This window comes from Myxocyprinus asiaticus, chromosome 25 (genome assembly GCF_019703515.2).
Source record: "Myxocyprinus asiaticus isolate MX2 ecotype Aquarium Trade chromosome 25, UBuf_Myxa_2, whole genome shotgun sequence".
In the NCBI taxonomy this organism is placed as follows: domain Eukaryota; kingdom Metazoa; phylum Chordata; class Actinopteri; order Cypriniformes; family Catostomidae; genus Myxocyprinus; species Myxocyprinus asiaticus.
The window spans coordinates 46,242,964-46,255,305 of NC_059368.1; the positions used below are offsets into that span (position 1 = coordinate 46,242,964).

At 36.5% G+C, this 12,342-nt stretch overlaps 1 protein-coding gene across 1 annotated transcript in view; it reads right to left on the reverse strand.

Annotated features, from left to right (window-relative positions):
* Positions 1 to 10,673, reverse strand: part of LOC127416019 (mediator of RNA polymerase II transcription subunit 23-like) — a 119,309-nt gene extending 108,636 nt beyond the window's left edge. Inside the window, exons 1-4 of the mRNA XM_051655090.1 lie at positions 10,586 to 10,673; positions 8,164 to 8,288; positions 3,448 to 3,559; positions 3,196 to 3,294 (exon numbers count right to left, since the gene is read on the reverse strand). Coding sequence (XP_051511050.1) covers positions 3,196 to 3,294; positions 3,448 to 3,559; positions 8,164 to 8,288; positions 10,586 to 10,672 — 423 coding nt within the window. The 5' untranslated portion in view covers position 10,673. The remainder of the gene's footprint in view (positions 1 to 3,195; positions 3,295 to 3,447; positions 3,560 to 8,163; positions 8,289 to 10,585) is intronic.
* Positions 10,674 to 12,342: the final 1,669 nt, after the last annotated feature.

A 12,342-nucleotide genomic window follows, 5' to 3' on the forward strand; every position in this document is an offset into this window, starting at 1 on the left:
GAATGCTTCAGCATACCAAGAGATTTTGGACAATTCCATGCTCCCAACTTTGTGGGAACAGTTTGGGGATGGCCCCTTCCTGTTCCAACATGACTGCGCACCAGTGCACAAAGCAAGGTCCATAAAGACATGGATGAGCGAGTTTGGTGTGGAAGAACTTGACTGGCCTGCACAGAGTCCTGACCTCAACCCGATAGAGTACCTTTGGGATGAATTAGAGCGAAGACTGCGAGCCAGGCCTTCTTGTCCAACATCAGTGTCTGATCTCACAAATGCGCTTCTGGAAGAATGGTCAAAAATTCCCATAAACACACTCCTAAACCTTGTGGAAAACCTTCCCAGAAGAGTTGAAGACGTCATATTAAACCCTATGGATTAAGAATGGGATGTCACTTAAGTTCATATGTGTCTAAAGGCAGATGAGTGAATACTTTTGGCAATATAGTGTATATATATATATATATATATATATATATATATATATAGTTGTGCTCAAAAGTTTGCATACCCTGGCAGAAATTGTGAAATTTTGGCATTGATTTTGAAAATATGACTGATCATGTAAAAAAACTGTCTTTTATTTAAGGATAGTGATCATATGAAGCCATTTATTATCACATAGTTGTCTGGCTCCTTTTTAAATCATAATAATAACAGAAATCACCCAAATGGCCCTGATCAAAAGTTTACATACCCTTGAATGTTTGGCCTTGTTACAGACACACAAGCTGACACACACAGGTTTAAATGGTAATTAAAGGTTAATTTCCCACACCTGTGGCTTTTTAAATTGCAATTAGTGTCTGTATAAATAGTCAATGAGTTTGTTAGCTCTCATGTGGATGCACTGAGCAGGCTAGATACTGAGTCATGGGGAACAGAAAAGAACTGTCAAAAGACCTGTGTAACAAGGTAATGGAACTTTATAAAGATGGAAAAGGATATAAAAAGATATCCAAAGCCTTAAATGCCAGTCAGTACTGTTCAATCACTTACACCTCCAAAGTTGTGGCAAAATGGCTTAAGGACAACAAAGTCAAGGGACTGGAGTGGCCATCACAAAGCCCTGACCTCAATCCGATAGAAAATTTGTGGGCAGAACTGAAAAAGCGTGTGTGAGCAAGCAGGTCTACAAACCTGACTCAGTTACTCCAGTTCTGTCTGGAGGAATGGGACAAAATTCCAGCAACTTATTGTGAGAAGCTTGTGGAAGGCTACCCAAAACATTTGACCCAAGTTAAACAATTTAAAGGCAATGCTACCAAATACTAATAAAGTCTATGTAAACTTCTGATCCACTGGGAATGTGATGAAAGAAATAAAAGCTGAAATAAATAATTCTCTCTACTATTATTCTAACATTTCACATTCTTAAAATAAAGTAGTGATCCTAACTGACCTAAGACAGGGAATGTTTTCTACTATTAAATGTCAGGAATTGTGAAAATGTATGTAAAGGTGTATGTAAACTTCTGACTTTAATTATATATATCCTTGTGTGACCCTGTTGTATTTTGGCTTTGCTATATGCAACACATCCTTTAAATGAATTAAAACTGACTGGATTCTGTTCGCAACACTCTACACTGTCATTTAAGGGTTAAACTTCTGGCACATCTAAATAAGATGTGTTCTGTGCGTCATTTCACTTCATTTTAATATAAATTTTGTTATATTATATTTTGTTATCACTGTTCAATATGGTTCTATTCATTAACATTAATAAATGCATTCCTATATATTTACTGTGTATTTTCACATTGAGAATAAATGTATTCATGCAAAAGCTGAAAAATGTGTCTCTCAGAGGCTTTATATGGAGTTAGGATGAAAATAAGGTGCATTTCAAACTGTTCTGAGACCAGTGCAGAAAGACAGCACACTGGAGGTTAAGTCATTCACTAAATAGGGAGCAAGAGAGCATCCTATAGCTCTCTATGCAGTTAAGTACATTCATCTGATCAGAAGTTCAGTTTCAGGCTGCAGATGATGTTTGGATCACTCAACATGTTTGGCAGACATGGGACAATGATAATCAATACTTATAGTATATATATTCTAGGAATGTTAATGATTAATCAATCGGTTAATAATTTGATTAAGCTAATAGATCGTTGATTAATAAAAGCTACACTATATAAAAAAAATTGTTTTAGAAATGAATACAATTGAATTAATCAGTGAGTACACCAACAACCCGTCTTCTAAACCATGTTTTTGCCTTACCTTGATTCACTACGGTAAGTCTACAATAGAGATTCTTATTTAGAGCTGTCAGGATGGATTTCACACGAAATCGGAGGCATAGGTCATTCATCCTTGCATGGTTACATCATGTCCGTAAGTTCAGAAAGAATGTCCAACTGTGACGCAACTCACTTGAGTGTCGGCGAAGCGGGAAGAGAGTGTAACAACTGTTCAGCAGCGGCATGAAATCACTCTCCTCATGGATTTTTAACTATTTGGTGAAGTTGTTTACCTGCTGTAATGCACGAGTATGTTTTCTCATAGGGTTGTTATGCTTCAATGAACTGAATGTGTACCAATCACAATGTGTTTCTAAGTTTATCAATTTAAATAAATTGTACATTAATTATAATTTATTATATTTCTTATTTGATTATAACATTTAGTTTTCATATTCATATTTGGTGGCGTGTGAAAGAGTAAGTGTGTGAGAAGTCAAAACATACTGCAACATCAGGTCAACAAACACTATTTCTCTTCTACCAAAATGCAAACTCAAAACGAGCTAAGAATTTAAGTCTATAAGTTGTTTCATTTGAAAGGATGTCCGTACACATCCTCCATACAGATAGACTGTATGCATTTATAAAAATGCTGAAACTAAGGCCTGCTATTCCCTTACACTGTTTTCAACTAACACTGACATGCACTACGCTACTTCTATGCAATGCTTTATGATGATATAAAGTAAAGCAACAAAGTCCAATGAAGATAATTAAGAGACAAGTGAAATATTGCAATATATCACAGTTTTGAACAAACCGATCTTAGAGATACAACTTCTGTGTGACGCTTTTAGTGTGGTGCTGACTGTCTTACTGTTATAAGAGCAATATTAAAGCTTAATTAAACAAAACAAAGATACATAAATTCAAAAGTAAGCCTCACTGATTGACCCGTCTCTACAAGAAACTCCATCTGTCCATCATAGTGTGAATTCAGACATACTTCTCGTGCTGCCAGCAGCTGTTGAACCACCGCTGAGCTCACAAAGTTTGGGATGGTCTGAATCTTATCCATCACAGCCTTTAGTAAATCCCTCACACCCTGAAAAACAACACAGAGAGATTGGAATATAGGGTATACAGACAGAAAGACAGACAGAGAGACATATACTTTATTGATCAAATTCAGCACAAATCGAGTTCACTGTCCCTGTTAATGTTTCAGGATGACAGATTGAATATAGATGCCTGGTACCTTGTAGTCGACTCCTCCAATGATTTTGCGAATTAGTTTAAATGTCAAAGCCCAAAGTTGAGTCCTCTCCCACTCCAGAGTGTCAGAGCTGACCAAAGCCTGACACACCATCCTACAGCACACAGTAATACATGACACTTCAGTAGAGAGAACTATTTAAGCTACATCACAATCAGTCTTCCTTTAGATCACATGATTCATGATTCTGCCTGTGTCAAAGCACACAGGATGCAACAGAAAAAGGTTCGGTCAGTTTTTCATTTTAACTTCAGGTTTGCATTGAGTTCAGGTTTGAAAAAATATTAACCAGGGATGTCATGATACCAAAATGTCCACACCAATACCAGAGACATTGCATAATTCTCAATATCAATTGCAACACGCCAAAACATACTAATGATGCCAAGCAACGTGCTAGCAACATTCTAGAACATGCTAACAACACCTAGAAACATGCTAGCAGTGCCTAGCTATATGCTAAAACATGTTAGACATGCCTAACAACATGCTAGCAATGTCTGGCTACATGCTAAAACATGCTAGCAAATGCTTAGTTACATGCTACATGCTAACAGGGTTGGGGAATAACGGAATATATGTAACAGGATTACGTATTTAAAATACAAAATATAAGTAACTGTATTCCACTACAGTTACAATTTAAATCATTGGTAATTAGAATACAGTTACATTCAAAAAGTATTTTGATTACTGAAGAGATTACTTTGCATTTTATTGTCATTTGTTTCATTTAATATTTAGTTCTTTCAGATGGAAAACATTTATACATATAAATGATGTGATCCAAAGTGCATTTGAACAGCGGTGAAACACTTTCTTATGATGTGTTACATTCATACGAGCAGACAGAGAAGAACGTTTGAAGTAAGTTTGGAGCAGAAGAAATAGAAATAAACCTTGTGTAAATTGTCAGCTTTACGCTAAGATAAAATGCTATTTCTAGCCATTTTACATGCACATGTTACCAGGCACGATCATATTTTTTTATCAAGATAATTCACGTTAGATCATAATTTCTTTTTTCTAGTAAGACCTTTGATATTAGGGCAAAAATCATATTCTTGATAATAATTTTTGTATTGTTTTCCTGTAAAAATATCTAAAAATCCTTAAAACAAGATCAATTTGATTTATCTTGTTTTAGAAACAACACTGCATAAGATATTTAGGTTTTTCAGAGAATGTATTTTAACATGTGTATTTTGTCTTACTGTACTGACAGAGTTTTTATAGTCAACACAAGTGAAAAAATCTACCAGTGCTGAAGAAGTAATCCAAAGTATTTAGAATACGTTACTGACCTTGAGTAATCTAACGAAATACGTTACAAATGACATTTTACAGCATGTATTCTGTAATCTGTAGTGGATTACATTTCAAAAGTAACCCTCCCAACCCTGCATGCTAGCAATATGCTAGCAACATGCTAAAAATTCCAAGCAACTAGCTAACAACACCTAGCAACATATCTATCAATCTTATCTACCTATCGGTTTAACTAGTTAGGATGGTTGTTTGTTTTACTGTAATGTTTGTATAACCATCAAACTTCAAACTTTGGAAAACCATTTCAAATTTTTCAGTTTAGGCACAATGTTCTGCCCACAGGAAATTTACTTTTACTGTATACTCTACCATCCAAAAATGCTTCAATATTGACAAACTATATATAATTTAAAGGTTAAAAGTGTTAAAGTGAACCCTTTGGAGTTATCTGTATTTATGTAAAAAATTTGTCTTAAAATCTGGTTTGATCATCTAAGTTACAATAATGAACAAACACAATCTGTTTTAACTAATGACACACAAATGATTGTATTGTTCTTGTACATATTGAATACATCATTAAAACATTCACAGTGTAGGTTGGAAAAACGTATGTAAACCTCTAGGCTAATGACGTCAACAAAAGCTAATTGAGTCAGGAGTTGGCAAACCTGGCATCAGATTAATGAAACGAGATTGGAGGTGTGTATTAGAGTTACTTTGACTAATAAAAAGCACGCAAACATTTTGAGTTTGCTATTCACAATCTGCTGGCATGGTCCATGCCTCGCAAAAAAGAGATATCAGAAGACCTATGATAAAGAATTGTTGCTTTGCATAAGCTGGAAAGGGTTACAAAAGATATCTCGAAGAGCTTAGATATTCATCTGTCCACAGTTAGACAAATTGTCTATAAATGGAAACAATTTAGTACTATAGGTACTCTCCCTAGAAGTGGCCATCCAGCCAAGATGACCCAAAGGGCACACCACAGAATGCTCAGTGAGGTAAAAAAGAACCCTAGAGTGACAGATAAAGACTTGAAGGAATCATTGGAACTGACATCTCTGTTCATGAGTCTACTATACGGAAAACATTAAACAGGCATGATGTCCATGGCAGGACACTACGAAGGAAGCCGCTGCCTTCCAACAAAAACATTGCTGCACAACTGAAATTTGCCAAAGACCACCTTGACACTCCACAACGCTACAGGGGAAATGTTTTGTGGACTGATGAAACTAAGATTGAATTGTTTGGGAAGAACATGTTGCACTACGTATGGAGTGAAAAGGGCACCACAACATCATCCCAGCGGAGTATGGTGGAGGGAGCATCATGATTTAGGGCTGCTTTGGGGCCTGGACCGCTTGCCATCATCAAGGAAAAAAATTAATTCCCAAGTTTATCAAGATATCCTACAGGATAATGTCAGGGTGGCTGTGCACCAGCTGAAGATCAGTAGAAGTTGAATGATGCAGCAGGACAATGACCCTAAACATCGAAGTAAATCCACTACAGAATGGCTTCAAAAAAAGAAAATCCACCTTTTGGGGTGTCCCAGTCAGAGCCCAGACTTTAACCCAATAGAGATGCTGTGGAATGACCTCAAGAGAGCGGTTCACACTGAATATACTAAGAATATGGCTGACCTAAAGCAGTTCTGTAAGGAAGAATAGTCAAAAATTCCTTCTGAACGTTGTGCAGATCTAATCCGCAGCTACTGGAAACACTTGATTGAGGTTATTGGTGCCAAAGAAGTATTGACCAGTTATTATATCCACTTACTTTTTCAATAGCACTGTGAATGTTTAATGGGATGTGTTCAATAAAGACATGAAAGATTAAAACTGTTTGTATGTTGTTAGCTTAAGCACATTGTGTTTGTCTATACTTGTGACTTTGATGAAGATGAAAGATGATTTTATTGTAGAAAACCAGCTAATTAAAAATGGTTCACATACTTTTATTGCCACTGTATATAACAATTTTTGACAGGAGTATAAATGAATCAAAAGCAATGCAGGAATTCACACCTTCATTATGAAATATGGAGCCACACATAAATCCAAACCGTCACACATGAGTAAACTTTCCATGGCAAGAGTCCAGGGCATAACACTACATTGTACTTGTAGTCCAAAAAGTGATATGTCAGAGAAATAATGATGAAATGTCCATTGTTTACATCAGAATTCTTCTGTAAGAATCCAGTATATAACACACCCTGAGCAGTGTTTCTGTAACTGTAAATTAATTAATCCAGAATAGTCTTGCATACAAAATGAGCACGCCTCCAAATTACCTTTTTTTTTTATTTATAAAGAATGTACTTTATTCAAAACAGCGCTATATCCAAACAAATATTGGAAAAATGCCTAGACATGAAAACAAAGCTCGCAGGAGCCAAATTTTTTGTGCTATCATTCTTGAAATTTGAAACGTAACTTATTGAGACTTTTGGCTCGGAGACCATTGCTTTTCTGGGTTGCTCTGACACATTTTTAATAGATATTTTATTTTAATAATAAAAAACATTGTTATATGCTGTACACTTTAGTTCCAATATACTTAGGTTTTTCTAACTTTTTTACTCATATTACATTGTGAAAATTAAGCATTAATTGTCCTCTTTCAGAAGATACCAAAAATTATGCCTGAATCCCGAAGGCTTCCGAAACTGCAACTATTTTAGTTAGGGAATGCCATTTTCATGGTGTGTGCTCCAAAAGGGGAGTGCCTCAACATTAGCATAAACATTGCTTAAAGTTTTCAAATTATTGAAGTAAACAGTCATTAATAAAGTGTTTTCGTCAATATTGTTGTTTAATTAATATTAACAACATAACAGACAGCATCATGTTTACTTTATAGTGTTATTATTGTAATACATTTCTAGATGATTGTAAGAGTACATATTTTGTTTGCCTTATGTGTTTGTGTGAGCTGGGAGCGCGACTTTTCAAAATAAGAGTCCCCGTGTATTTCGGCTCATTTATTATTTGTTAATATTGTTTATTCATTTTTTCTAGTTGTTATTGGGATTTTGGTTGCACAATAAAATGCATCTGGGATTTATTTATGACTATTGCAGCCTGTGCACATAACAGTAATGAAAGACTATGACAATTTTATTTTTTAACATTCAATAAATCGATTTAAAACTATTGGCTGATTAATCAGTTAGACAGCACTCGGGATGATACGATGTATTAAAGATACTGCATAAAGACTTCTGATATCGACTTGGTACTGGTACATTTGACATCCCAATTTTAAATATTTTACGTCATCTTTATGGCAGAGCCTGTGATAATCCGTGCATCAGAGTCTAGTAAAAATGGGGCAGTACCGGTCAGGTCACAGGGTCTTGTTTTCAGGTCAGGTTTGGGTTTAATGTAATATCCAGGACTGCACAGATGTGTTTACCTGGGAGGCAGCAGGCTGGTCTCCACTGCCATAGCCAGACAGTCATACAGGAAGGAGATGCGTTTGGGGCTGTGCTGACTATGAATGAAGCACACAATCCACTGCACGCATTGATCATGTGACTCCTGCAGTGACATCACACACTTCATGTTAGACAATAACCTTGTACGTACACATATACAGTCTCTGTAGCATTCTGACTTAATGTCAGGCTGGGGGTATCAAAACCAAAAAAGTTCTAAACCCCTATTAAAATATGACTTATTTCAGGAAGCAATGAGCCAATTATTGTTTTTGTTTTTTTGGATTTTCCTCCCTTTTTTCTCCCCAATTTGGAATTCCCAATTCCCAATGTGCTCTAAGTCCTCGTGGTGGTGTAGTGACTCGCCTCAATTCGGGTGGCGGAGGATCAATCTCAGTTGCCTCCACGTCTGAGACCGTCAATCCACGCATCTTATCACGTGGCTTGTTGAGTGTGTTACCGCGGAGACATAGAGCGTGTGGAGACTTCACGCTATTCTCTGCAGCATCCACGCACAACTCACCACACGTCCCACCGAGAGCGAGAACCACATTATAGCGACCACGAGGAGTTTATCCCTTGTGACTCTACCCTCCCTAGCAACCGGGTCAATTTGGTTGCTTAGGAAACCTGACTGGAGTCACTCAGCACGCCCTGGATTCAAACTGGTTCAACCAACTTAAGCTTAGATTTACAATGTTCACATGTGTGCTGGACACTTGTTGACTGCTTTTCCTTTCCTGTCCTCTCCAACTCATCCACTTGATAAAATTATCTTTCTGTTATTAATTTTTTTCAAGAATTTAAACAAGTCGTTTCACTAAAACTGTTTTTAAGATCAACAGAAACATTCAGTCAAGTATGGCTAAACTTGTGACTGATAGCGTATGTACATTTTCATAAATTATATATATAATTGTGTGTGTTGTGTGTGTGTGTGTGTGTGTGTGAGTGAGTCAGTGTGAGTGTGTGTGAGTGTAAGCGTGTTCGTGAGTGTGCGTGCGAGTGTGTGTGAGTGCATGCGGGTATTTATCACTTTGTGGGGACCAAATGTCCCCATAAGGATAGTGAAACCCGAAATTTTTGACATTGTGGGGACAATTTGTCTGTCCCCATGAGGAAAACAGCTTATAAATCACACTAAATGATGTTTTTTGAAAAAGTCTAAATGCAGAAAGTTTTCTGTGAGGGTTAGGGTTAGGGGATAGAATATAAAGTTTGTTTAGTATAAAAATCATTATGTCTATGGAGGGTCCCCAAAAAACATGGAAACCAGTGTGTGTAAGCGTGTGCGTATGCGAGTGTGTGCAAGTGAGTGTGCGTGTGTGTGCGAGGGAGTGTATATGTGTGAGTGTGTGTGAGCGAGTTAGTGTGTTTGTGAGTGAGTGTATATGTGTGAGTGTGAGTGTATATGTGTGAGTGTGTGAGAGTGAGTGTATATGTGTGAGTGTGTGTGTGTGTGTGTGTGAGAGTGAGTGTATATGTGTGAGCGAGTGAGTTAGTGTGTTTGTGAGTGAGTGTATATGTGTGTTAGTGTATATGTGTGAGTGTGTGAGAGTGAGTGTATATGTGTGAGTGTGAGTGTATATGTGTGAGAGTGAGTGTGAGTGAGTGAGTGTGTATTTGTGCGAGTGAGTTAGTGTGTTTGTGAGTGAGTGTGTGTGTGTGTGTTAGTGTATATGTGTGAGTGTGTGAGTGTGTGTGTGTGAGTGAGTGTGAGCGAGTTAGTGTGTTTGTGAGTGAGTGTATATGTGTGAGTGTGAGTGTATATGTGTGAGTGTGTGAGAGTGAGTGTATATGTGTGAGTGTGTGTGTGTGTGTGTGTGTGAGAGTGAGTGTATATGTGTGAGCGAGTGAGTTAGTGTGTTTGTGAGTGAGTGTATATGTGTGAGTGTGTGAGTGTATATGTGTGAGTGTGTGTGAGCGAGTTAGTGTGTTTGTGAGTGAGTGTATATGTGTGAGTGTGAGTGTATATGTGTGAGTGTGTGAGAGTGAGTGTATATGTGTGAGTGTGTGTGTGTGTGTGTGTGAGAGTGAGTGTATATGTGTGAGCGAGTGAGTTAGTGTGTTTGTGAGTGAGTGTATATGTGTGTTAGTGTATATGTGTGAGTGTGTGAGAGTGAGTGTATATGTGTGAGTGTGAGTGTATATGTGTGAGAGTGAGTGTGAGTGAGTGAGTGTGTATTTGTGCGAGTGAGTTAGTGTGTTTGTGAGTGAGTGTGTGTGTGTGTGTGTTAGTGTATATGTGTGAGTGTGTGAGTGTGTGTGTGTGAGTGAGTGTATATGTGTGAGTGTGTGAGAGTGAGTGTATATGTGTGAGTGAGTATGAATTAGTGTGTGTGTGTGCGCGAGTGAGTTAGTGTGTTTGTGAGTATGTGTGTGTAGATCAGATGTGTTGACCTGAGGCAGAGTGCTCCAGTACTGTCTGAATGCTCCTAAACAGCTCATGAGTTTAGTCCTCTCATCTTCAGGCCCGTCCATGAACATCCTGCAACCACAGAACACACAGAATCTGACATATATTCAATATCACACAGTGCACAACTCATTTGCACTGGTTCACTCATTTGTTTGGGGTTTACAGTGTAGTTTAAACCTTCATTTTTTACTCACCCAGCAAACGCCTCTTCAGTCACCTCAGTTTTCTTATGTAAACATAACAAATAAAACATGAACATTATCTGTTTGTTCGTCTATATATTCATTTATTATAATTACGTTTTGAATCTATTCTTTTAATCTTTGCACAATCAATTTACATAAGTGTGAAATTAACCAGATAGCTCATAATTTTAGTGGTCGTATTGTATATGAAACATAACTACAAATAATTATTCATTTATAAATATACTATCAAGTTAACTCATCAAACTTATCACAATTTATCAAATTGACAGACCCCTAGTGTCACTACGTTGACACAACGTCGAGTGAGTGACAGATAGGGAACAAACAATCAAACAATATGCGCTGGATGATGTTTCAATACTGTATGTAGTTTAAAATTATCCAGGGCCAATTGGTGATGATATAATAATCAAATCTAATCTGATATAATATAATATAATATAATATACAGTTTTTCTCAGTTGCTTTGGTACATTTCTCAGATCACAATTTAAATACTCAAAACTACTTGTTCAACCTCCACATCATCTAGTCACTTGTGCACATCATAAAAGCAATTTCCCATTCTTTTGAACAAATTGCCAATGCTTTGGTACATTCATGCAATTGATTATGTACAATTGTCTGCTGTTTCCTACATTATCAATTGCTTATGTCATGTTGATCAAAATATATTATACTGGTTCTCTGTTGAATAGTCTTTCAGTCTTTCAAAGTTACAGGCTTTCGCAGGTAATCCATTGTGTGGTGCTGTTTGTACGAATTGTTTTGAGAAATGCACTTACTGTTAATGTTAAGGATGATTCCAGAAATGTACCAAAGTGACTGAGAAAAACTGTACTATAATATAATATAATATAATATAATATAACTTTGTATTACACAGTTTTGTATTACAATGGTGCAATACAATATTTTCTATGAAACCTTCCATAGGTTTTTTATTTATTTATTATTTTATTTATTTTTTACATTTTAGCTTGGTGCTAAATGTAACTTCAAATTTTGAATTGAATGGTAGGCTAGATTTTGCTCTAGTAAATATTTCTCAGGGTAGGTTTATTTGTCAATGTTTTTGTCTAGACACACACAAGTCTTTACTACAAAAACATTGAACATTTCCACCGTTAATACCTACAAAAAAAAAAAAAAAAGATGCAGTTCATTCAACACATGTTGACACTTAAGTGGGGCACTCCATGGGGTAAGTTGTCACAATGGGATCCAGCTGTTTATTGAAATTGAGCTGAAATGAAATATTAAATTTTTCAATGTGAATTACTGCCTAAAACAGTCAGTTGTAACATTTTTAATGTTTTTGGGTAAATCCCAGGAACCAAATAAGCTACACTAATTATTTTTCTTTGTCACAAAAAAAGGTAAATTTTTCTCTAAAGTAGTCACATCAACCAAATACTTCTACCATGTACATATTTGAAGAAATTCAAATAAAGTCAAGCGAGTGAAATGTTACAATTAACCCAGATCACGGGGTCAGCTGTAACATAGTATGGGGTCGTTTTCATTAA